The 27,489-nt window shown below is 37.1% G+C and overlaps 1 protein-coding gene and 2 long non-coding RNA genes across 3 annotated transcripts in view; 1 reads left to right on the top strand and 2 right to left on the bottom strand.

Annotated features, from left to right (window-relative positions):
* Positions 1-27,489, bottom strand: part of LOC309479732 — a 193,993-nt gene that overhangs the window by 19,404 nt on the left and 147,100 nt on the right. The gene's annotated exons all lie outside the window — the stretch shown is intronic.
* exoc5 (exocyst complex component 5) lies at positions 96-26,529 on the top strand. Its single transcript, XM_082143769.1, has 18 exons — positions 96-279; positions 4,609-4,703; positions 12,800-12,947; positions 13,093-13,287; positions 14,987-15,051; positions 16,352-16,380; positions 16,470-16,579; positions 16,686-16,730; positions 16,824-16,964; positions 17,891-17,973; positions 18,128-18,337; positions 18,426-18,573; positions 18,685-18,793; positions 21,111-21,231; positions 21,330-21,416; positions 21,504-21,612; positions 21,727-21,942; positions 24,964-26,529. The coding sequence occupies exons 1-18, from the start codon at positions 253-255 to the stop codon at positions 25,150-25,152; spliced, it is 2,127 nt and encodes a 708-aa protein (XP_081999895.1). The 5' UTR covers positions 96-252; the 3' UTR covers positions 25,153-26,529.
* LOC309479739 lies at positions 15,703-16,340 on the bottom strand. The gene is made up of 2 exons (XR_014199421.1): positions 16,082-16,340; positions 15,703-16,022 (listed from the first exon to the last, which is right to left on the bottom strand). It is a non-coding gene; the product is annotated as an uncharacterized lncRNA (long non-coding RNA).

Here is a 27,489-nt window from a genome sequence, read left to right as displayed (position 1 = left end):
CCTTAACACTTCGCTGTTTTCAGCTGCATTGGAGTAGAATTGTATAACTGATCTCAGATCTGCTTTCAAACACACAGCCCCGTATCCTCACCCCCTATTTCTGTTTCCGGCCCAGTCATGGCAGCTGGATGCAGGAAGCAACTGTTTTCAGAATAGATATAAACAACAAGAAGCAAATTAACGTTATAGTTTCGAAAGACGCCCTTTAAGGAGTATTTGCGGACTTACTTTTGCTTTCTAGCGCCGTGAAATATGGCTACGACAGCTCAGTTATTCGAGGTAAGTCTGTTTTTTATATATATATATGGCACGGAAGCTGTCACGGTCTGCATTACAGCTTGCAGATTTAACTGTTTTTATGGTTCATATAAGTGCATCATTTGCGTGCTGTATTTAATACATAGTTTAGTTTTGACTTAATATTGACATGCAGGCAGTAGAGTAACTTATCAGTGAGAAGCTAAACACTAACTGTCACAAAATACTCAGCTGACGACATGTTCAAGCAAAATTATGAATAAAAGCTCTTCAGATTCTCTAGACCAGGTGTTTTTAGTCTTTTTAGATGCCACGTACCACAAAATATGATTATCCTCGTACCTTGGACCCGCATCCTATGATTTAAAAGGCAGCTACTGTTTGTATTTTCATATGTAAAGACCCAGTTTATATTGTGAATTAATTAAAGGCAGGGTAGGCGATTTATTCCAGAATTTTTGTTGTTGTTGTTGTATGCTGGTTGAAAGTCTCCTCATGTTTTTATACAGTATATCATCTGCTGAAGGCGTCGGACCATAAAATGTTCGTCCAATCATTGCATTCGGTCCGATGTCTATGGAGGTATTTTTGGTGCAAAACTACTGAACGCCTGTGACAGTGAAATTTGTAGTTGTAGAGAATAGCCACACATGTGTATCAGTAAATTTGAAGTCACAGAGAGAAATGTTTTAAGAGTTGCAAACTTGTAGACTTTTTTTTTATCTTCCACAAACACAACACAACAGTTACACCTTCTCAAATTCTTCATTGCAGGTGCACAAATCCTATTATACAAATCACAAAATGAGAAACTCATACGCTCACATTTTTGCTACAGTTGCTGCAGTGAATATGGTGCAAAACGCATTTACACACCTGCATCAAAAAATGTGAAGTCACGGAGAAATTTTGCTCATCTGCAAATCAGTATGTGAATTCATCCAATGAGAGTTGCACACTTGTAGAATATTTTCTCACAAATGTCTTGTATATTTTTTCTAGCACAAACACAAGTACATAACTACAGCTGCTTGAATCTGCTGCGACAAATCTCAAACACTGTTTTTCACTTTCAAGTGACAATTTTCGCGCGCTCTCCCTTTTGCACCAAGTGCACCGTGAAATATGGGGCAAAAGTGAGTTGTGCATCTGTAGAGGCAGTGGGCGGAGCCTACATGAATATTCATGAGTTTCCCGGGCATGCTCGTGGAACTGCTCATTCTAGTTCACGCTCCTCGTTTCTCAGCAGGTTTAATGGATTATTTAAAAAAAGGTAAATATAGTTTCAGCGCGAACTTAAACTACAATTGTGTATCGTTTTGTTAAATTCATAATGTTTTTATTAATTCGTCACTGACTGAATGATTGCTGGCAATTTATTCGTTTAAATAAGCCAAATCATTAAGACCACTAGGTTACTGTAAATGAGAAACAAAAAAACACTTAACATTATTTTACGGAATATAATAAGCCACCAATTTTATGTTTTAACAAAAATATTTACAAACATACTGCCAAAATAATGTAACAATATTATTTTTAATGTTTTGATTGCAAGGTCTGTTTTTTTGTTTCTCATTTACAGTAACCTAGTTGTATCAAATGTAATTTATCCACTTTTGTCCATACAATTTTGTTTAATCCAAATTGTACGTATGTATTAAAGCAACACATTCATGCTTGAGTTTGGTCTTAAATGATTTGGCTTATTTAAACGAACAAGAATTTAAGAACAATCACACCAGGATATATATATTATATATATTTTAAAAAGTGTTAGCCCACAGATACATTTATGAGGGTTTATTTAATTTATTGCAATCAACAAATGATAACAATTAGGCTAGTAAAAGCCACAGTTTTAAAGCTTCGCAAGGTGCAATTTATACAACGAGTTGAAGTTTGCTGTAGCTACTGTATATAGGCCTACACGAAGTGAATGCCAGCAATCATTCAGTCAGTGACGAATTAATAAAAACATTATGAATTTAACAAAACGATACACAATTGTAGTTTAAGTTCGCGCTGAAACTATATTTACCTTTTTTGAAATAATCCATTAAACCTGCTGAGAAACGAGGAGCGTGAACTAGAATGAGCAGTTCCACGCGCATGCCCGGGAAACTCATGAATATTCATGTAGGCTCCGCCCACTGCCTCTACAGATGCACAACTCACTTTTGCCCCACTGTGCACTTGGTGCAAAAGGGAGAGCGGGCGAAACATGTCACTTGAAAGCGAAAAACAGTGTTTGAGATTCGTCGCAGCAGATTCAAGCAGCTGTAGTTATGTACTTGTGTTTGTGCTAGAAAAATATACAAGACATTTGTGAGAAAATATTCTACAAGTGTGCAACTCTCATTGGATGAATTCACATACTGATTTGCAGATGAGCAAAATTTCTCCGTGACTTCACATTTCTTGATGCGGGTGTGTAAATGCGTTTTGCACCATATTCACTGCAGCAACTGTAGCAAAAATGTGAGCGTATGAGTTTCTTATTTTGTGATTTGTAGAATAGGATTTGTGCACCTGCAATGAAGAATTTGAGAAGGTGTAACAGTTGTGTTGTGTTTGTGGAAGATAAAAAAAAAAAAGTCTACAAGTTTGCAACTCTTAAAACATTTCTCTCTGTGACTTCAAATTTACTGATACACATGTGTGGCTATTCTCTACAACTACAAATTTCACTGTCACAGGCGTTCAGTAGTTTTGCACCAAAAATACCTCCATAGATGTCCTACCTGCCTATCAACGTATGTTTTTCCATCAGCTGGTTTCATGATACGCCCAGTTAGACAGACGTCAGTCACCGAGCACCACAACCTAAACAGCAGCCACCTTTTACAGTTCCTCCTGAACCAAAACAACAAGATTATGCTGCATTCACACCATAACTACTATAATTTGTAAGAGATTGAGCGGTTCGTGACTCAAATTTATGCGTTTCAGTGGCAACACTGTCAACGCTAAAATGAATCTTCAGCAGTCAGGGGGTACTGGTCAGTCTTCTTTAAGTTGTTTATGTTCATTATTATTGAAATGTAATGTGCTTTGAGATATGAGGTAGTTTAACGCCGTCTCTCGTGACGCTTGTTTGCTCCCAGCTTTACCGTTCATGTGTTTTGAAGGAGGCGTGGCTTTGGAGACGCTCTGAAGGGAGGGAGGGATCTTATGCTTTCAAAGCTAGCTCGCTATTGCTAGCCGCTCCGAAAATGACCTACCCTAACCTTAAAGGGATAGTTCACTTTGAAATTCATTTTTGGTATGTTTTAGCTTACCTCAAGGGCATCCAAGATGTAGGTGTCTTTTTTTCCGCGGTAGTTTCAATTTTGATATTTTTAGGTCAAACCGTTCTTGTCTGTCAGTCATATAATGCAGGTCTATGGTCACGGTCTCAAAACACAAGCACAGAGTCCAAATTAAAACAATTCCCCGTCGTCCAAATTAAACAATTCCCCATCGTAAGTACACATTGATGGCCTGAGACACGAAACGAGCGGTTTGTGTGAGAAAACGAACAGTATTTATATCGTTTTTACCTCTTATACGCAGACATGTCCGAGTGATCTGATCTGACGTGTACGCAGACTGGTGCATAGATATATACACTAGATGTCACCTTAAAGACATTCGTTCCAATGAACTGCCGTAGACAAAGCGACATCTAGTGTATATATATCTATGCACCAGTCTGCGTACACGTCACACACCAGGATGCGCGAGCGCCCTCAGATCACTTGGACGTGGCTGCGTATAAGAGCTAAAAACTATATAAATACTGTTCGTTTTCTCACACAAACCGCTCGTTTCGTGTCTCAGGCCATCAATGTGTACTTACGATGGGGAATTGTTTAATTTGGACGACGGGGAATTGTTTTAATTTGGACTCTGTGCTTGTGTTTTGAGACCGTGACCATAGACCTGCATTATCTGACTGACAGACAAGAACGGTTTGACCTAAAAATATCAAAATTGAAACTACCGCGGAAAAAAAGACACCTACATCTTGGATGCCCTTGAGGTAAGCTAAAACATACCAAAAATGAATTTCAAAGTGAACTATCCCTTTAATATTAGTGGAAAGTATTTAGTAAATATTTAGTAAATATTTAGTTTTTACTACATTATTATTATTTTTTACTCACTGCAGTACTGTACGGCTATATGTATTATTTATTTAAATGTATTTATTTATTTTATTTTTATTTTTACTTTTCTATGCACCCCCTCCAGACTGTCTCTGTATATAAGCAGACCAGATTATCCTTCTTATTTGTAAAAGCTTATTTATCTGTGCATGTCATTAGCGATTACATTTTTGCTTATTAATCTTTATCATCTTACCAGGAGCCGTTTGATGCTGATGAGTATATTGAGAGACTGGCATGGAGAACACCTGGAGGAGGTTCCAAAGGAGGTGCGGAGGCATTTGACCCCAAAAAGTGAGTCTGATTGTCAGAAACATACACCACTGGTCATATGTTTTGGAATTCTTGACTTTAATTTTATGTTTCTCATGTTATTAAAAACCTTTTGATCTAAAGACTTATTCTTAAATGTTTGAAATAAGTTTTGTAGACAAGCATACATTTGCTTATGTATGAATTTCTTCTTGAAAAGTTGTCTTGAATAGTAAATGAAAACAAGACGGCCAGTGTAGATGGAAACGACTACAGTGCTGTGGTGTGTAAAAAGAGTCTCAGAATGCACATCATGAAGTTGATTAAAGGGATGGTTCGGAATAATTTCAACCTAGGGTCCTTTTCACCATGACCTCGTGCCAAACACCCCCCAGAAGCTTTTTTTCCCTTGGTCGAAACATTATTAAAGTTAGAGCTTATTTAGAGATATCAGCCGGATGGCTTAGTGCTGGCGCTAATGGATCCAAGGTTGTATCTCGTAAATTACCCCACTAATAATGCCCAGAATGGTACCAAACTTATACAGTAGTACAAATAGGTTCTGTACTCATAAAACGAGGGATTGGAAAGTTTGTAAGTACATCAGGAGTTTATTTAAATAACACTTGCTTATGCTAGCGCTAACCCGCACGTCGAGGCCACTTCCGTGATTTGGGAAAAGCCCGTAAAAGTCCTGGCAGAAAGCGATGCGTAAGGATGTAGTGTAACGACGCCCAGTTCCAGCAATGCACTAGTATTTTGTTGGTAGTACCAGTTTGCAACAATTATTAGTTAACACTAAGTTGTCAACACTTTGGAAAAAATAATAAAAAATGCACTGCTTTCTGCCAGGACTTTTACTGGCTTTTCCCAAATCACAGAAGTGACCTCGACGTCCGGGTTAGTGGTAGCATAAGCCATCAGGCAAGTGTTATTTTAATAAACTCCTGATGTACTTACTAACTTTCCAATGCCTCGTTTTATGAGTACAGAACCACTACCATTTTGTCTATTTAAATGGAGAAAAATCGACCATAACTCCAGTAAACTATGGAGTGCCGCAGGGATCTGTGTTAGGCCCTCTGTTATTCTCAATATATATGATGCCACTTGGAAATATTATAAGGAAACATGGAATTAGTTTCCATTGTTATGCTGATGACACTCAAATATATATTTCATCACGGCCGGATGAAAACGCTAAATTTTCCAAATTGACAGAGTGTGTTAAAGATATAAAAGATTGGATGACGCATAATTTTCTTTTATTAAATCCAGACAAGACAGAGGTAATACTTATCGGTTCAAAAAACCGCCCACAAAACCTCACACAATACAACTTTAACATCATAGGATGTCCTGTTACTTTATCCTCTACAGTAAAAGACCTGGGTGTTATACTCGATTGCAAACTGTCTTTTGAAAATCTTATATCATATGTTACAAAAACAGCCTTTTTCCACCTTAGAAACATTGCTAAGCTACGTAATATGCTATCAGTTTCTGATGCAGAAAAGTTAGTTCATGCATTCATGACCTCGAGACTGGATTACTGTAATGCTTTATTAGCTGGTTGTCCTGCATCCTCAATAAACAAGCTACAGTTAGTCCAAAATGCCACCGCTAGAGTTCTTACGAGATCAAGAAAATATGATCATATAACACCGATTTTATCATCACTGCATTGGTTACCTATAAAGCTCCGTAGTAATTATAAGGTATTGCTACTGACTTATAAAGCCCTAAACGGCTTAGCTCCAGTCTATTTAACGGATCTTCTATCGCCCTATAATCCATCGCGCTCTTTAAGATCACTAAATTCAAGGCTTTTGGTCATACCTAGGATATCCAGAACCACCAAAGGAGGGAGAGCATTTTCACATTTGGCTCCAAAACTCTGGAATAGTCTTCCTGATACTGTTCGTTGCTCAGACTCGCTCTCCCAGTTTAAAACTAGATTAAAGTCGCATCTCTTCAGCCAGGCATTCATATAATCCTACAGTTCAAACTACAATCCGGCCTCTAGCTCATAAATGCCAGAGGAGAACTGGCCCCCGACTGAGCCTGGGTTCTCCCAAGGTTTTTTTTTTTCTCCATTAGGTCACCTGATGGAGTTTTAGGACACCATTAGGTCACTTGATGGAGTTTTTCGGTTCCTTGCCACTGTTGCCTTTGGCTTGCTCAGTTGGGGATATTTAATTTAATTTTATCAATCAATAAATTCCTCTTGAAACAAACTTTGTTGTATTATTTTAATTTAATACTGTGAAGCTGCTTTGATACAATCTGTATTGTGAAAAGCGCTATACAAATAAACTTGACTTGACTTGACTTGACTTCTGGGGGGGGGGGTGTTTGGCTCGAGGTCATGGTGCACAGGACCCTAGGTTGAAATTACTCCAAACCATCCCTTTAAGAAAAGACCAGAATGTGCCGAGCTGTAATATAGCCAAAAGTTGGCCATTTTATAGAAACTGAATTATAAGATACTTTTGATTGAACATTTTTATTTTATTTTAAAATCCTGTTTTGATAGTCACTGTAGTAGACTGAGACAAAGAGGTGAATGGGATGTGAACAGTTTCATTTGTCTACTCTTATAGTATTGATTACTATTATTCAAAATGTGGATAATCATAAAGAATGGATTATCATAAATGAGGATACACTTTTGACTGAGCATACAGTTTTTAGATTTTATAAATTTTTCAATGCTTTATATAAATCCATTTGAATTTTTTTTCCAAATTAGGGCAGAAATTGAACAAATAAATGTCTGGCAGATTCTGTGCCTTCTGGGCCTAGTTTTACATACAGTGACCAAAAAAGTTGACGCTTAAAGGGATACTCCACTTTTTTTGGAAATAGGCTCATTTTACAACTCCCCCAGAGTTAAACAGTTGAGTTTTACCGTTTTCGAATCCATTCAGCCGATCTCCGGGTCTGGCGGTACCACTTTTAGCATAGCTTAGCATAGATCATTGAATCGGACAAGACCATTAGCATCTCTCTCCAAAAAATGACCAAAAGAGTTTCGATATTTTTCCTATTTAAAACTTGACTCTTCTGTAGTTACATCGTGTACTAAGACCGACGGAAAATGAAAAGTTGCGATTTTCTAGGCTGATATGGCTAGGAACTATACTCTCATTCCTGCGTAATAATCAAGAAACTTTGCTGCCGTACCATGAGTCCAGCAGGCGTAATGATATGACGCTGGCCTGAAAATAGTCCCCAGCTCGGTAGCCTATAGGGTCGACTATTTTCAGGCGCTGCGTCATATCATTACGTATGATTATGCATCATATCAAGTTTGCTTGAATATTGTTGCATTATATAACAAAATATTAAACCAAGTGGCATTTGTTTTAAAGAAATGTAACAAACATTTTTTCAACCAAAACATTTTACAAAAATAAGTCCCAAAATTTTTTTTTTTTATATAATAAATAATAATAAAATAAAAATGTATTATAAATAAAAATAACACATTTCAAATAATAAATAAATGGATATATTGTTTAAAATGATTGCAAGTATTTGGGCACTTTCTGGTTGTCCAATTTTGGACAACATGTGGAACATGTTCATAGTTAAAGGTTTAGTTCACCCAAAAATGAAAATGCTGTCATTATTTACTCACTGTCATGTTGTTCCAAACCTGTAACACTTTTGTTCATCTTTGAAACACAAATCAAGATATTTTAATGAAATCTCAGAGATTTCTGTCCCTCCATCGGCAGTCTGTGCAACAACCACTTTGATGCTTCAAAAAGTTCACAAAGAGCTTTTCTGAGGAGACTCAATTGCTTTATATGATGAACAGAATTTAGGATTTTATTCACATTTAAACACTCCTCAACTCACACATCAGTTGTGGTAGACGGAAGCTCAAGCATGTGTGCTTGACATGCGAGAACCAATGAGGTTCATTCTCGAGTTACGCAGCACGTTTGAGCTTCAGCAAGAACCAATGAGGTTCATTCTCGAGTTACGCAGCACGTTTGAGCTTCAGCAAGAACCAATGAGGTTTGTTCTCGCGAGTCAAGCAAGTACGGGTTGAGCTTCTGTTTATATTCGCAGATCAATGTTTAGATTTGAATAATAGCTTTTCATCATAAAATTTGGACTAAACATATGGATGGATTACTTTTACGAGCTCTTTGAGAACTTTTTGAAGTATCAAAGTGGTAGTTGCGTAGACTGTCAATGGGGGGACAGAAATCTCTCAGGTTTCATCAAAATGATCTTCATTTGTGTTCCAAAGATGAACGAAAGTCTTACGAGTTTGGAAAGACATGAGGGGGAGTAAATTATGAAAATGTTTTCATTTTTGGGTGAACTTACACTTTAATGATGATGAACTACACCTGTGGCTACGTTGCTATGAAATCTGTGTGAAGTTCAGGGGAACTGACTTCAAACATCCACCTTGATCACCTTGAGATCACTTGGTTAAAAGTAATTAGTAAAGTGGCATTAGTAAAGTTTTTGTTTTGTTTTCCCAGCGAAAAGGTCTAGCACCATTTATTTGCAGATGCCTCTTGTTTTACCACAATGTCACAGATGGTTTCGAATACAAAGAAATACATTTATTTAGTGTGACTTAATTGCCCAAAAGTGAAATGAAACTTTTTGAGTTCCTTTTATAATAATTATATAGTGTCCACAATCACAACTTGATTATTTTGACAGGTCATTTCACGTTCACAGTCAAAAGCATAAAAAAGACATGAAGTTTACTTTAACACACACAGACACACACAGCAAAAGTGCTTTTGACTGCCAGAGCAGAAACATCGCCCCAAATTTTACACCAAGCTCTCAAATAACCGACCATGAAGAGGCTGTTGTGAGCTGGGCAAACCATTGACTTACAAATGATGGAAGAGAACAAATTTGAGTGGAAAAGATGGAGAGGAAAAAGAACTTAAGCTGCCAGCAGCGTTTAGGGAATTACGGTGATATGAGATTATATACTCATCACTTCAGAACGTTTTGCTACCACCCAGAGAATCCAAACTTGCTGAGTTCGAGCTTTTGACTTTGCTGTCCTACAAGTTCTTTGAAATGCAGCTGACGAAGCTTTTGGTTGTATGTGTGAGGTTTCCTAAATATTTGCGCACACACACACACACGGCACGAAGAGGCTCTTTTTATGAAGAACCACAATTTATGGTAACAGGCCATTAGCTGATTTGCTGCCGAGGTAAGTGCTTATGTGATCTTGACAAATAAGATGCTCTCCCTGGATGCTTTTTCGCTTCACAGTTTGAGATCAGTCTATTTGGAGAAGTATTCATGAACGATAAATGAATCTCAGCCCAGCATATACTGATCCCTGCCATTGAGCTGGTTTCGGGATCTGGGAACAGAGCTTCAGGCATTTTCATATTATTGGTCAGGTTTTATATAACATTTCCTCACAGATTACATGCTAGCCAAGCTAACCTAATTTGGGACGTAAGCCTGCATCTCGCAAATCAGACTGTGAAATGGATCCTTTTTCAGCGTTCGGCGGACACAAAGAGTGTTCTTTGGATCGCTCATCGAAGCCTCCGCTCTAGTGTACTTTTCATGTCTGAAAATGACTTCAGAGTTCTGGCTAAAATCTACTTTGTCAGTGATTTTCTTTCATTTGGCTAGTACCTAGTATCAACATAGCCCATCTGCACAAATTTTAACATAAAGTGAGATCTAGAAGTTGTGAAAATGCTTCTTTTGTATCTTTTTTTCACAAATTATATTGTGTTATGTCTCCCCCTTTAGTCTAGGGGTAAATAGGGAACGACGAAAGCTCTCCAGTCCCAGATTCACAAAATAACCAAACAAGTTTCAATTTGAAATGGCGTGTCTGCCTTTTATTTTAACCTCAGCAAGAGTTAGAAAAGAAAATAATAATATGAAGTAAAGGAACACATTCCAAATAAATCCAAAACAAAAAATATTACCTCGGGAGGAGGGCCCAACTCAAAAGAAAATGAAAATACCTCTACCTAAAATGGGGATAATATTAACTTACCTATACAAAACAGAAAACAAAACAACATATAACTTCCCTCACTCCCTAACTAACCATTAAACAGGAGAAAAGTTACGTCAGCACAACAATTTGATTGAAGCTTAAAAAAAATCCGAATTTTCGGAGCATTTTGCAGCACATATCTGTAAAACCTGATGATTATGTTATCCCGCATGATTTGAGAATGTTAGGAAGAGAATTATTATTAAAGGAAGAAATTCTGGTCATCTGTACAAATGAATTTACATTCAAATTCGCTTATTTGGTTATGACCTAGAAATTATAAAGAATAGTACAGAATATTTGTTCATTTTACATTCTTTCAGATTTTCCAAAACCTAAAACCTGTTTATTTACATGTTTGAAAAAAAAAAAAAATCCGGATTTTCTTTGATCTCTTTTTAGCTCCTCTAAATCAATAGAATTGGTAATGATTAATAACATTTAAGTAGGATGCTTTCATTAATATTATGACCATATCCACACAAAGAGGAATATAACATGGAAAACAGGACTTTCCTTGCTCTTTTAAAATAAGTGTTCATACACTACTGTTCAAAAGAACAGCGCTTATTTGAAATATATATATTTTTGTAACAGTGTAAAAGTATTTTCTGTCACTTTTAACCTATTTAATGCATTCTTGCTGAATAAAAGTTTTTTTTTTTAAAACAAGTCTTATTGACTTACAAACCCTTGAATAGTAGTGTATACATATGACCACCCAGATTAATCAACCCTCCTTTTCCAGCATACACACAGTCCATGCATTCTCAATGATAAAGACACCAATCATATCATCCATACAACGCAAACATAAACGTTTAAGCCCACTTGCAAGGCTTATGGGAAAAGTATATAATAATAAATGATAGTAGTAATATTGCATCACTATGTCATTTATGCATGTAGTGAATGAACTCTTACAAGTTTTAAAATACAGAGGTGTTGTGAAACTAAATTGGGTTTTTGCTGCAAGAAGCCAAGAATGACATTATAAGTGGACTTCAGGGAGAAAAATTAATACTATAAACAAACATGTAGTTTTATATTTCCTTTAAAGGTGTGATTGATTATGATTTCTCTTTTCTAACTTTAGTTAGTGTGTAATGTTGCTGTTTGAGCATAAGCAACATCTGCAAAGTTACAACGCTCAAAGTTCAAAGCAAAGGGAGATAGTTTCTTTTAAAGAAATTGCTTTTTAAGGACTACAGCAAATGGCTGGTAGGGACTACACGACATTCCTCCCGGGTTAGTGACATCACTTACCCTAAAATGTATATAAACCCCACCCCTGGGAACGCAATTTATAATTTTTTTTACCTTTACCTTTATTTATATAGCGCTTTTTACAATACAGATTGTGTATCAAAGCAGCTTTACAGAGATAACAGGAAAATAATGCAACAAAGTTTGTTTCCAGAAGAAAATAGTGTCACAGTCCAGTTTAAGTAAATTCAGATTATTATTGATTATTATGACAGAATATGCTAATCAATGACTAGATTAGAAGATAACTACACATAAGCTACATAAATTCATCAACTAACCATTTAGAAAGGTTGTCTACATGTTGTCACTTCTTCTTGAGTCTCTCCATCTTTGTCTGACTCATGTGTGAACATAAAAGGCTAAAAGTTTTTGAACTTTTCCGGACACAAGCTGTTGTAGCTCCGCCCCCTGTGCTGGGGGCAGCAGCTCATTTGCATTTAAAGGGACAGACACAAACGGTGAACCCTCAGAAAGTGACAATTTTAACATGCTATATAAAAATATATGTGGGGTATTTTGAGCTAAAACTTCACATACACACTCTGGGGACATCAGAGACTTATTTTACATCTTGTGAAAAGGGCATTATGCCACCCCTTTAATGTTTTTAAAGTATTTAAAATGATATTTTGGGGATATTTAATTTAATTTTATCAATCAATAAATTCCTCTTGAAACAAACTTTGTTGTATTATTTTAATTTAATACTGTGAAGCTGCTTTGATGCAATCTGTATTGTGAAAAGCGCTATACAAATATACTTGACTTGACTTGACTTGACTTGTCAAGTCAGAAATTGTGTTTTGCCGCCTGCAGCTCTTTAATGTCATGTCTTTGGTTCCAGGTTGCTGGAAGAGTTTGTGAACCACATTGAGGAACTAAAACTGCTGGATGAAAGAATCCAAAGGAAGGTGGAGAAGTTGGAGCAGCAATGCCACCGGGAAGCCAAGGAGTTTGCCCACAAGGTCCAAGACCTGCAGAGGAGCAACCAAGTCAGTTGCTTTTACATTTTTGCATTTTTTTTCTAACATGTCAAAAGACAAGGAGCTTTGAACCATTTGGGTAACCTTGTGTTACTTTACCATCAATTACATGTACCAGTATAACCTTCACTTTCTTGTTATGCTTGTTTCAAAGGTAGCTTTCCAGCACTTCCAGGAGTTAGACGAGCATATCAGCTACGTGGCCACCAAGGTGTGTCACCTGGGAGATCAGCTGGAAGGAGTCAATACACCAAGACAGAGGGCAGTGGAGGCTCAGAGACTCATGACGTACTTCAACGAGTTCCTGGATGGAGAGCTGCGCAGTGATGTCTTCAACAATCCTGACAAGGTCAGATTTAGATATACTGCCTGGTAATACTACATCAGAAGTACTCGACCAAAAAATCCAAGAGGCCACATTCAAACCACAAATGATACAGAGCGCTGAAATTATATATTATTGTTTCTTTTTCTGTGTAAAAAAAAGAAAAAAGAGTCAGGTTTCATGTCTGTTTCATTCTAAATGTAGCTATATCATTCAGAATCATGGACATGATCTGAGTCAATTCAATTGGTGTGTGGCATAAAACTATGTTGTACATGAATGTGTCATCTTTTGAGGATGGAAGTAGTGTTGTAAAGTGCGTGTATGGCAGAATGTGGTTCCATAAATCATCCAAAGCCTGGTTTATGTTCGACACATTTGCCCATCTCACATTGTCATGTGCTTCCCCTTCTTTGTCGTCATCATGTGTGGTACAAGAGATCATGCCGTTTTGGCTGATGCCTAGTTAGGCATGTGTAACAAGCTCATGTCAGAGGCCGGTTGCACCAAATGTGCGAAAGTTCTTTGCAACGTATTTTGGCACTAAGTTATAACTTATTCATTAGCTTATTTACTTCTAAATATTTTGCACCACAACAGGACTTTCTCGACAGTGGTCTATGTTGAGGTTGTAACCGAAGCAACTGTTGCAACCAAAGCTGTAAAAATTTTGTTCAAACTCAACAGTGATGCATCCCGCCATAATGAATGCCTGAGGCTAGTATATGTGGCCTGCTTAGATGTTGGTGTACGCCAACTTAATTGGAAATGACACTTTATAAGTTAATCTCTCAATTCACTCGGTAATGATGTGACCAAACTTGGGTGGCAAGTCTTACATCTTCTGAAGCTATTAGCATAAGGCCACCAACAAGCTTCTAGAGAGCCATGTGGGAATATACCCGCCAGACTTTTCAATATTTCTCAAGACGTACACGCCTCCAGAAGAGAAAAGAGGGGAAGTGAGAGGAGCTGCCGGTGAATAGCTGGGGGGGTTGGGGTGAAGGGAAGGGAAGGGAAATGGAAGGAACGAAGGCTGGGTTAATCCCTGTGAAAGGGAGGGCCAGGCCCAGGCAGCGAGGAGACAAGCGCCGGTAAAACCCCCTACTGCTGGGAGACGGCTACATCACTTACATGGGATTTAGCTAATCTTAGCTGGGGGACAGATACTTAGAAAACCTCAGTGAGGAGAGCGGAAAAGGGATGGATCCACCTCACGGGAGCACAATAATGATGTTAGCTGAGGCAGGCAGGAAAAGGAGAGTAGGAACAGAGGATATGTGGACGGCAAGGCCTTTCGGATCGCCTTTTTCTTCTCCTCGTCCATCGGGCGAGAGGTGGGGGGTTCTTGTCAGGGTCCTGTTTATGCCTAGACCTCCTACCTGCCTATGGGGACAGATTATGGGAGGTGATTTACTGAGGGATTAGCCATTGTCCTTTCTTAATAGTCATGAGTGAACGTAAGATGTTGGCTGGGCAGCGGGTGACGGACAGGGGTTAAGGTCTGATGCTGATGAGGTTCAGGTGTGCAGGGCTGAGCTAACTCTTATCATCCTCATGGTGGACGAGAAGAGCGAGGGACGCAAATGGGAGGGAAAGATTTACCGTAGGCTGATCCCCAGATTTAAGGGTGCTGCCTCTGGCCTCTGTTCGTGTTTTGAGGTGTCTGTCCTGTAATGACCATTTTCCGTCTCTCACCACAGTCTCTTCTCATCCCAAACAGATAAAAGAAGCTGCAGACATCATTCAAAAGTTGCACCTGATAGCTCAGGAGCTGCCGTTTGATAGGTAAGCGACCTGTAGATGGTGTCTTGGCCATATTAGTGGTTTGGGGTACGGCATAATAATGGTGTGCTGTACAGGGGATCATATAAACAGTCAGCATGTTATCGACCAAAGTATACTTTGATTTTTAACGTGTATGCTTAGCAAATGTGTACAGCTGTATGCATTTGGCTTTTTAAAAGTTAACTCTCGGTCGATACATGCGCACTAGAAAGTTTCATCTTTGTTGAGTGTTTGCACCGTAGTGTTGTCAAAAAGTACCAAGTCAGAACTGGAATATTAAAAATGTGACGCTTTGAGCGCTGTTGAGCGGAATCGTAAACACCTCTGATTGCCCATTGTACTCACGCACTCATCGGATATGTCTGTGATTGGCTACAATGATCAGCGCTTCAAAAACATGTTGTAAATATACATAAATGAGGCTCTTCACCGAGAGCTTACACAGATACACACGGGAGCGGTCCGCTGATAGACGCCTGCTTGTGCTTTCAAACGCTCCCACTTTCAAAACACTTTCGAACACTTCAATGTGCTCTCAAACGCTCCCGTGCGTTGATCATTGTAGCCAATCACAGACGTATCCGATGAGCACTTGAACACAATGGCCAATCAGAGGTGTTTACGATTCCGCTCAACAGCGCTCAAAGTGTCAACAGTACTTTTGACAACTCTCCTGCACCATTTCTCTCCAGAAGAAATAAGCACTTGTCAACATGGGTGTTTACTGTTCCCGGTATTGTTTGTTTCTCTTCCATTTATTTTTTTAGTGTTGCCACATAAAATAGCAAAAAAATAATTGTGCGAAAATGAAAAAAAATTATGAGAGTGTGTGCGCTGAGCAAACACAGTTTGCACCATGAGAGAAATATTAGCTTATTAAGTCACACATACTGTGCGTGACCATAGTCTATGCGTAAAAAATGAAGTACTGTATTGTTTGGGCTTATTGCTGAAAAGTAAGTTATGCGCAACTAGCTTCACCAAATGCAGTTGCAAAAATATGCACACTAAAAAAAACAGGTTTCCAAACACTCCCTCCATTTTTCTTTGGTCATATTTGAAAATACAACCGAACGCTCTTCAAAGCAAGCAAATGTATTAATGCATTGGCCAAGACATAACAAGTGAAAACCTTTTCATTTACTTAGTTTGTTTTGACTGTGTCTGAGATCAAAAAAAAAAAAAAAAAAATCTCTCACTGATCATGAATAGTGTTTTGCTCTGAAAAAAGATTTGTTTTAAATTCCCCCTGTTCTTCTCTCTTTCCCATGCTTGTTTTCCTCGTCGTGTCCCTGTTCAGATTTTCTGATGTCAAGGCCAAGATAGCAAGTAAGCAGCAGTAAAACTAAACAAGACAATGTTATTTACCCATCTGCTAAATATGCAGTGTTAACATAAGCCCTGTGTTTGTTTGAAAGGTAAATATCATGACCTTGAGCGTCAGCTGATCCAGGAGTTCACCGCAGCTCAGCGAAGGGGAGAGATTGGACGCATGCGTGAGGTGGCAGCAGTCCTGCTACATTTTAAGGTTTGTAGGGAGATTCAATGAGAGCCCTCAAGATCATACCAGTTTTTTTGGACATTTGTTACATGTATAATGTGAAATGTATTATTTATTATCTTATTTGTTGTAGGGTTATGCCCACTGTGTGGATGTCTACATCAAGCAATGCCAAGAGGTATGTTCGCTGTTTCTGTTCTTTATATCCATCTCTTGATTTTAGGCTCAGTGTTTGTTTTGTTATATCACCTTGGTCTTTTGGTGTTTGTAGGGAGCGTATATGCGGAATGATGTATTTGAAGACATTGCTGTTCTGTGTCAGCGGGTTAATAAGCAGGTTGGAGAGGTCTTCTGCAGTCCAGAGACTGTCATGGCCAAACTCATTCAGAGCATCTTTGAGAACAAGATTCAGGTACATAACACACTTGTACACATTAACAAATTGTTAGTGCTGCTTGCTAAGTCTATTGCTGCTTTGGGTTATGATATGAACAAAGCAAATTTTGCCTGGGTACGATTAAAAAAATGTTTGTAGACTTAGAGGAAAAGGATCCATACCAAGGGAATGTAATATAGTACTTACTTTGGGTTGAGGCAGTAAACATTATACTGAGGCATAAGCATTATAGCTGTGACTTTGCACGGGCAAGTACTAAAAAGGCAAGTCTTCAGAACATGTAAAAATCTAGTTGCATCTTGCCATTTGTACTGTGTAGTGTTGTTACAATATCAAATTTCAGTAGTCTGTCCCTGTACCACTAAAATGTAATGGTTTTCTGTACCAATTTTGGTACCAAAGCAAAAACTTTTGTAACACACTGCCTTTAAATAAATAAATAAATATAGGTGTATAAGTTCATTATTAATGCTAATTATTTTTAATAAGTAAATGATACAGTAAAACAAAAGCATTTAGCCTTTTTTCAATTATATAAACATTGTTTTGAATCTGTTATTTACATTGTGGTTGGTTATAATGAAAGCGCACAGAATGCCTCTGATCGGCCATTTTTATTTTTGCGTGTAATTTGGCATAACTTACAAGAGCGCACACAAAAATATGTGTGGGAGTCTGTAAAAGCTGCTGCCTGTCAACAGGTACTGCATCGAGTCGGTATTAGCAATACTACAGAAAGGATGGAATTGTACAATTTTTAATATTTCAGAATCAAGTATTAGTGTTGTCAAAAGTACCGGTACTTCGGTACCAAACTGCCTTTATTCACCTGTCAGATTAGTTTATGTAAATATAGTGCATACCCAGAAATAGACACTATTGGTCTTATCTCATTTTTAAATAACCAAATTGGCTCAAATGGTCCTTTTTTATGATTTCAGGCTCATGTTAAAGAAAAACTAGATGAGACCCGCAACTCTGATGTGGAGCAATACCTCAAGAACCTCTATGACCTCTATACACGGTATCAATCAGTTTTTCGTTATTATTATTTAATTATTATAATTGTTCACTTTTGCTCTCATCAAACACCTTTTTTTCTGAAACGGCTTAAAGTTTCACATGTTTGTGCTTTACTGAACACCATTTTTGATCTGTTATAACCCATTTGTGTTTAGGACAACGGCACTGGCTGCTAAACTCACAGACTTTAACTTGGGCTCAGACAAGCACACATTTCTATCTAAGCTGATAAAGAATATCTTCTCCTGTTATCTGGAGAGCTACATAGACATGGAGCGACAATATCTGCAAAACCGCAGCGGCTTGATTCTTCAGCGCTATTATGACTCGAAGAACCACCAAAAACGCCCTGTGGGCACTGGAAGGTGAGAAACTGTTGGTTTGTTGTTGTTGTTTTCTTTCCATTCTTTTTCCAACACTACTTAGAAAAATTTCTTCTCCTCATTTTACCAGTATCCAGGAGCTAAAAGAGAGGATCAGACAGCGCACTAACCTGCCGCTGGGACCTAGTATTGACACACATGGAGAGACTCTCCTCTCACAAGAGGTTGTTGTGAACCTGCTACAGGAAACCCGGCATGCCTTTGAAAGATGCAACAAGGTTCAGCGCTGATTTGTTACAAAATGCCTGAATTTTATAATGTCATTCTTAGTTGGAAGTTGTGGGCCATAAACATTAGTGTTATAGATCTACTTTCTGTCTTTGTTGCAGTTGTCGGATCCAGCAGATCTACCAAAAAATGCCTTCTCCATTTTCCTGATTTTGGTGGAGTACCTGTGTGTGGACCATATAGACTACGCTCTTGAGATTGGGCTGTCAGGTATGGCAAACACCGTCGAAAACATGAAACAGTTGATATTATATTACACAGTATGTGAGCAACAAATTTCATTCAATGCATGACCTCCATTGTACAATGTTACTCATTCCTACTCCTGCCTAGCTGCCCTCCTGCAGTTTATGCTATTTAAATTCTTCTTATGAGTTTAGAAATTGTAATTACAGGTTTGTTTAAATCAAGGTTATTATCGTAAACTAAACTGAAGACTACATTTAAAAAAACTGAAACTAAAATAAATGTAAATGACTCTGAAATGAACTAAAATAATTATTTAATATTTATTTTTGTTTAGTCTGGTATGTCCGTAAAACCACCTGCTACTGTAACATAAATATGCCACTAGAGGACAATAATACACAGGCCTATTGACATGTTTGTGTAAGAAACATCAATGTGAGAATCACTACCATCATGGAGAAAACCCAACCAACAAGGAACTTTAAAATTGTTTAAGCCTGCTAAAGTAATGGAAATTATAAAAATACTGAAATCATGGAAAGTTGTGGAAATTTCTAATGTGGATATACATTTTGTAGTTATGTTCTGCTCTAACATATCTAAGCGGATAGATATTGCTATTGTATAGAGTTAAACTTTCTTGAAAACTAATGTGTAATTGTATGCAAAAAAATTTTGTTGGGGTGGTTCTTTGTTCAATTTTAAACTAGTTCACAAGATTGTCTGAAATTGAATAAAAATAAGTTTGAATTTTGATTCATAAATTCTTTAATATGCAATATGCAAATGACCTCATTGAGAGTTCATACTGTAGAAATGTATCAAAAAGTGTGGGAACTGTTATTTACAAATTTACAAAAGATATGATCCATTACACAAATGTATGTTTTCCCCCATTCTTCATTCATCTCTTAATATAAAAAATATTTTACAAAAAATTCTAATGTACTGAAAAACTAAACCTAAACTAAAATTAGCAAGATCTAAAACTTAAAAAAAAAAAAAACCTTACCAACAAAACAAACTAAATTCAATTGCAGTGAGAAATTGAAATTAAAACGGTAATACAAACTATTACTAAAACTACTATAACCTTGTTTAAATGTATTTAGAGTTAAATGGACATGCTGACCTTTTTTCTGTTACATCTTGACAAAGACGGGAGGCTTTTTAGTGTAACATAACAAAAAATGTATGATATACATATGGCGTTTCATTGATTAATGTATTTTATAATTCTTGTAATGCTACAGAGAATGATGGAAAATGTTTAAGCAGTTCAGTTTGTGTTGGCTAATCATGGGTAACATGGTTTAAAAGGGTTTATATAGTGACCGCAAGAGGAAGTTTCCACTGTCCACAAGAGTTAGCGTAGCTGTGTGTGATTAGCTTTGTGTAGTACATTGTAACTGCCAAACATATTTGGAATTATGTGTAAGTGAAACTGTAGTGCTTTGCATTCACAAATCACGTCAAGAAGAGAGTCAATGGGAGTTTATGTGAAGTGTTTGCATACAAGCCACAATGCGTTTCCCACATAGATATTGCAATTCATGTGGTGAAATCAAAAGGCAGCATTAGTTCCAAATCTATACAAACACATTTGCACCAAATTAAATGAATGAATCTTAAGTGGACTGTACATTTACATTTACATTTACATTTAGTCATTTAGCAGACGCCTTTGTCCAAAGCGACTTACAAATTAGGACTAAATTCAGCGAGTCATCATAAAGAGGCAAAAGCAACAACAACGCAGGAAGTGCTCAAAATACGAAGTTCAGGTATTATTCAGAGTAGCATAAGCCTGATAAGTGATGTTTCAAAGGGAAAGAAAACTTTTTTATTTATTTTTTTTATAAGGTTAAGTGCTCACGGAAGAGATTGGTCTTCAGCTGTTTTTTGAATGTTGTCAGGGATTCTGCATTCCGGATGAGGGTGGGGAGAGCGTTCCACCAGCATGGAACTGTGAATGAGAATGTTCTGGAAAGTGATTTTGTGGCTTTCTGTGATGGAACCACGAGACGTCGCTCGTTGACCGATCGTAGGTGTCTGGTAGGGATGTAGACTCGTAGGAGTGAGTGAAAGTAGGAGGGAGCTGAGCCTGTGATAGTTCTGTAAGCAAGCGTCAGTGCCTTGAACTTGATGCGAGCAGCGAGAGGTAGCCAGTGCAGAGAGATGAACAGAGGAGTGACGTGGGCCCTCTTGGGCTCATTGAAGACAAGACGAGCTGCAGCATTCTGGATCATCTGTAGGGGTTTGGTTGCACATGCTGGAAGTCCAGCCAGAAGAGCATGTACATGACAATGCTCTCTTATTTGTCTTTCGACTTGCACAGCCATCCCATCTGCAGATGCCAAAAATGCCAACCTCTACTTCTTGGATGTGGTTCAGCAGGCCAACACAATCTTTCACCTCTTTGATAAGCAGTTTAACGATCATCTTATGCCTCTTATTAGGTGAGTTTGACTGACTTTGCTTCTGACTCTTTGTCTCTGCGCCCGCCCGCTGACTGGTGACTTTCCTCTGACCTCTGTTTGAACTCTAACCCCTGTAGCTCCTCTCCTAAGTTGACGGAGTGCCTGCACAAGAAGAAAGAGGTGATCGAACAGATGGAGGTGAAGCTGGACACCGGGATCGATCGGTTGGTTCAAAGCTCTGTTTGAAGGAGCTTCATCATTGCCATTAAATGCAATTTCTGTGACCTTTTCTAATGTTTCCTTGTTTTTAGGACACTAAATTGCATGATAGGCCAGATGAAGCAAATCCTGGCGACTGAACAGAAGAAAACTGACTTCAAGCCAGAAGACGAGAACAATGTCATGATACAGTACACTACAGTAAGATCTTAAAATCATGTACTGTATAATAATTGCCTGTCAGCACAGTGAAAAGATCACTTTGAAAGCCATATTCTGTGTTTAATGTCATTTTTCCTGTGCTCTTTCTTCAAGGCATGCTCAAAGGTGTGTGCGTATGTGAGCAAGCAGGTGGAGCGTGTGCGGAGGTCCATGGATGGTAAGAATGTGGACACGGTTTTGACCGAGCTGGGTGTGCGGTTCCACAGGCTGATCCATGAGCACCTGCAGCAGTTCAACTACAGCTCCATGGGTGGCATGCTAGCTATCTGTGATGTGGCAGAGTACCGTCGCTGCGCCAAAGATTTCAAGGTAAGGAGAGGTCAAAGGTCTTATTTTTGCCACCTCATGGTTTTATTTATAATGCCTTTAAGGGATAGTTCACCCAAAAATGAAAAGTCCATCATCATTTACTCACCCACATATTGTTCCAAACCCATCTTCGAAACACAAATGAAGATTTTTTATTTATTTAATGAAATCTGAGCGATTTCTATCCCTCCATTGACAGACTACGCAACTATGACGCTTCTAAAAGTTCATAAAGAGATCATAAAACGAATCCATATGAATTGAGCGGTTTAGTCCAAATTTTCTGAAGAGACACGATCACTTTATGTGATCAACAGATTTAATTTAGTCTTTTACTCACATATAAACATTGATCAGGGAACATAAACAGAAGCTCAAAAGAACCTGCTTGATGCACGAGAATGAATCTCATTGGTTCTCGCACGTCAACATGCTTGAACTTCCGTTTCTCATAACTGATTTGTGCATTCGGACAATATGTACTATCAATTAAGGGGACAGAGATCTGGAACAAATTACCGGTTGCTGTGAGAGAAAGTCCGACTTTCCCCAGTTTTAAGAACCAACTTAAACAATGGCTTAAAATAAATCAAGTATGTGCCCACTAATGATAATTGTTGTAATTTAGATAAATGGGTACGGTTCATTGTATCATTTTATTCGTGTATGTATGTATACCAAACTAGATCCAGCACTTTGCAGCATCTAATAGCACTTTAAGAAATTGATAATGCACTTAATGCACTTTGAGTAGCACTTTATTGTGTATGTGTATATGTGTGTGTTCGTCATATGAGTATGCCATATTAGATGCCCTGTCTGCTAGTTGCGGCATTTTTTTTATATGTGGTTGTTAATTGTAGTGTCTTTTAAATTAAGTCGAATCATGTTTAAATTAGTTGTTTAGCTGTGTCACTAGGTATTGTTGATGACCTCACTTGGGACTACAAATGTAAAATAGCCTGGGGGCTAACTTTGGCATATGTACGTCGCTGAAAAGCTATGTTCATTCGTATGCATTGTCCCATTCAAATAAATAAATAAATAAATTGATGAATGGTTTTATGTGAATAAAAGCCTAAATTAAATATGTTCATCATATAAAGCGATCGTGTCTCTTTAGAAAAGTGTGACTAAACCGCTCAATTAGTTAGTTTTATGATCTGTTTATGAACTTTTTGAAGTAGTGGTAGTTGCGTAGCGGTCAATGGAGGCACAGAAAGCTCTCAGATTTCATCAAAAAGATCTTCATTTGTGTCCTGAAGATGAATGATTGGAGTAATTTAATGAGAGAATTTTAATTTTTTTGTGAACTAAATTAAACTTAATAATAAAATCTGAACAATTTCTGTACCTTCTTTAAAAGTACATTCGTTCTAAACTTTGACACTTCAAAAACAGGGGGGTTTCATGACACTTTAAAGACTTCGTAAAAGTAATCCGTATGAATCAAGCCGCCGTTTAGTCAAAATCTTCTGAAGAGACACAATCACTTTATATCATGAACATTTATTTAAGGCTTTTATTCTCATATAAACATGGATCAGTGCACATATATAGAGGTCATCAAATATGGTCAAAGCTTTTTTGTTTAACCAAAAAGTAAAGCTGAGTATATAGTTTGCTAAATGAATAAATATAGATGATATAATGATTAAAAAAAATAATAATAATTACATTACCAGTCGAAAGTTTAGAATCGTTAAGATTTATTGATAGCACTTTACAATAAGGTTTCATTAGTTAACATTATTTAATGTATTAACTAACATGAACTAACAATGAACAAAATATTTGTTTCAGTATTTATTAATCTTTGTTAATATTGGTTAATAAAAATACAGTTGTTTATTGTTTGTTCATGTTAGTTCACAGTGCATTAACTAAAGTTAACAGATACAACTTTTGATTGTAGCAATTTATTAGTAAATGTTGAAATTAACATTAATTTAGATTAATAAATGCTAAATACAATTAAAAAATGTATGTGTTCATTCTTAGTTCATGTTAGCTATAGTTTAGCTATAGTTAACTAATTAAACGATTTAATGTATTGATTTATTATTGTTTTTAAAAAAAAGTCTCTTATGCTAACCAAGTATTTTAAAATTAAATGTATTCCTGTGATGCAAATCAGAATTTTCAGCATCATTACTCCAATCTTCAGTGTCACATGATCCTGCTGATTTGCTGCTCAAGAAACATTTCTTCTTCTTATTATTATTAGTTGAAAACAGTTGTACCACTTAATATTTTTTTGTGCAAAATTTTTGCAGGAATATTTGAACGGAAAGTTCAGGAGAATAGCATTTCTTTAAAATAGAAAATTTGTGTAAGATCATAGAATGTCTTTACTGTCACTTTTGATCAATTTAGTGTGTCCTTGTTGTATAAAAGTGTTCATTTCTTTCTTTCTTTTTTCAATCTTACTCCCCAAACTTTTCCACAACATTGATAAGAAATATTTCTTGAGCAGTAAATCAGCTTATTAGATTTCTGATGGATCATGTGACACTGAAGACTGGAGTAATGATGCTGAAAATTCAGCTTTGACATCACAGGAATAAAGTTCATTGTAAAATATATTACAATGGAAAACAATTTATTTTAAATTGTAATACTATTTCACAGTATTACAGCTTTTACTATATTTTTGTTCAAATAAAAGCAGCCTTGGTGAGCAGAATAGACGTCTTTCAAAAACATTTAAAAAATGTCCTTACAATTGGTTGCTAAAAGTGTCATCAAATTACTCAACAATATTAAATAAGCTTTTTATTCCATTAAAAAAAAAATCTGTCAATTAAAAAATATCGTAATACCTAATAAAGAGGAAATTCGAATACTTTCTTTCCCTTTCAACCAACCAGCAAGTAGCAAATGATGCAACTAATACTAAACTTCTTGCTTCAAAGTATTTCCATTGTCACATTTTTAAGATAAATTGAACAGTTTTTATTTCTTCAGATATATTAGACATGCACTAAAGCAGACTAACATCTGCATCCAAACCCTCCACAGGTTCCTCTCGTGCTCCAGCTGTTTGACACGCTTCATGCTCTGTGTAACCTCCTGGTCGTGGCCCCGGACAACCTCAAACAGGTGTGCTCTGGAGAGCAGCTGACCAACCTCGACAGGAACCTCCTCCACGCTTTCGTTCAGCTGAGAGTAGACTATCGCTCCGCTCGACTGGGCCGGCATTTCAGCTAATGACCGACGGGGCCGTCCCATCACCGCGCCGCCGCACGGTCAGCGCTGCCAGAAACACAAGTGGCCAAACTAGAGTGTCTTTGTCAATGATTCAGTGTGGAAATTAAACTTTGTGTTTAAAGAACAAAAGAGCAACTGTTTCAAAGCCCAACACTTCCCAGGTTGCTCCGTTTTAAGTTAACCCGTTTTGTTCGACATGCACGTTTTAATGCGAGCACAGCGTTTCATCTCAGATTTGCTCATATTTTGTTTATGATATGATTTTTTTAAATTTCAGAAGATAAATAAGAGTTGATGGATGTTTTGTACATTCTCCCTGTGTTTCTGGCTTCTAATGGAGAGAGGATGATGGTAGATGAACTGAGGTGGACCACTCGAATGGACTTGGGTGGTCAAGAGACTCCATTTTTATTTGCTTTTATTTTGATTGTGCCAAATCCATCCTCTTCTGGGACGAGAGGGGCGGTTCAGCACGCTGCTCTGGATCAATGAGTCTGTCCAGCTCATTTCACTCAGGCTCTTGTGCACACATAGGGCTTCACAGAGAAGACAATTACTGTTTTGAGCTGAACAATGCAGGTGTTATACAAATGTTCATTTCATTTCATACTCTTACAAATACAATTGTTTTAAACACGAGTACATGAACTCGTTTAGTTTTAAGATTCATTTAGAGCGGTTTAATGCTGAATCCTGTCGATAACATTACATTTAATTTCTGTCTGATTTACATGCAAACTTCCAAAGCTGACCTTTCCCAGTGTGCTCAATGCTAAAATAATAACCTCATACACGAAATACAATATTTCTGAGATGTAAATGATAGTTATTGCATCTGTGCTAACAACCCCGCTGCTCACTAAAATCAAAGTCATATTTGCATACACTCATATAGCATTCACATAATTAATGAAGAAATGATTGGCGCACAGCACAACAGCTTTGAGAGTTGTATGAGGTTTCAAAGGGCTCGGGTCACATGGTTTGGGGATTTTGCTCTGATTCTTTCTTTGCTTTTTGTATTCTGACATCTGTATGGATATTCTGAAGCTCATTGGGCAGAAATGTGTAAGTTTATCACCAGTCACAAACTATTAATCCAAAAGACTTTCATCTGACAAGGGTGTGTTGAATGCAGTTATGTCACATGACTAGTTGAACTAACCCTTAACCTCTGTTGAAGAGGCAGGGGTCACGATTTGTGACCTCCAGGCATGACCTAGGTGTGCGAGTGTTAGAAAGGATTAGATGATTCTGTTATACTGTACTGATTTCAAACATGAATTTATGTCAAAATGATGCTACATATGAGCTGATTCATCTGTACAAGCTGCTCATTATAATCGGTTATTTCCATAAATAAAAAGTGTGAAACAATGAGACAAGTTTCATTGAGGGCGGCCTCAAAGCCCATGAGTAATGACTCATTACTAATATGCAGTAGCCTACATATTTCTGTCCTGATCAAGTGTTTATTTATTTAATAAAATATGATCCAAACTATTATTAAACTGAAAATGTTATAGGTTAAAAATAAATAAATAACATTACCATAATCAAGTACGCATAAGGGTGAATTTTAAATCATTTCACTACTTTGGTTTAAGCAGATGTTGCCATTTTTGCAGCGTCCCACAGGTGCTATGCACTCATTTCTAAAATGATAAACTGGCTGATTTTTCTCTACTTAGCTTCAAATTATTCCAGGCATGTTTTTCTGGGAATATTGTCATAATTGGTAATCAATTGGACTTTTTATAGAAATATTTCCCCTCCGTATTTTAAATTTAGAATAAAAACATGAATTAAAAAAATGATTTACATCACATTCTATACACAGATACTATGAGGGAGTGTTCACACATTCACGTTCACAGTATGAATAAAACAGTAATTAAAGTACTGAAAATTACATGAAATTCACTATAATATCTCATATTTCATGTTAATATTATTGTTCCACTATAGTCACCTTCACTCTTAAAAATAAAGGTTCTAAAAAGGGTGTTTTCATTGTGATGCCATTAAAGAAACATTTTGGGTTCCCCAAAGAACCTTTCAGTGAAAAGTTCTTAAAAGAACCAAGTGTGAAGAACATTTCAATAATCTAAATAACTTTTTTTTTTCACCATAAAGAATCTTTTGGGGAATGGAAAGGTTCCCTGAATGTCGTTAGAACCTTTACTTGGTGTAGTGTCACTGTCAAGTGAAAAACATGCACTCTTGAAAATAAAGGTTCTTTATTGGCATTGATGGGAAGTTCCGTGAATAGAACCTTTATATTGCTCAAAGGGTTCTTTATCTTGAAAAAAGGTTCTTTCAATTATTAAAATGTTC

The sequence above is a fragment of the Leuciscus leuciscus genome, assembly GCF_965113295.1.
Source record: "Leuciscus leuciscus genome assembly, chromosome: 17".
Taxonomy (NCBI): Eukaryota; Metazoa; Chordata; class Actinopteri; order Cypriniformes; family Leuciscidae; genus Leuciscus; species Leuciscus leuciscus.
Note: the sequence above shows the minus strand (reverse complement) of the source record. Positions and strands in the feature narration are given on the sequence as shown.

Coding starts and splice junctions, on each gene's coding strand:
- exoc5 (XM_082143769.1), top strand. CDS start 253: ATGGCTACGACAGCTCAGTTATTCGAG. Junction 18,794..21,110: donor TCTTGAGATTGGGCTGTCAG/GTATGGCAAACA, acceptor CGACTTGCACAG/CCATCCCATCTGCAGATGCC. Junction 21,417..21,503: donor CTGGACACCGGGATCGATCG/GTTGGTTCAAAG, acceptor CCTTGTTTTTAG/GACACTAAATTGCATGATAG.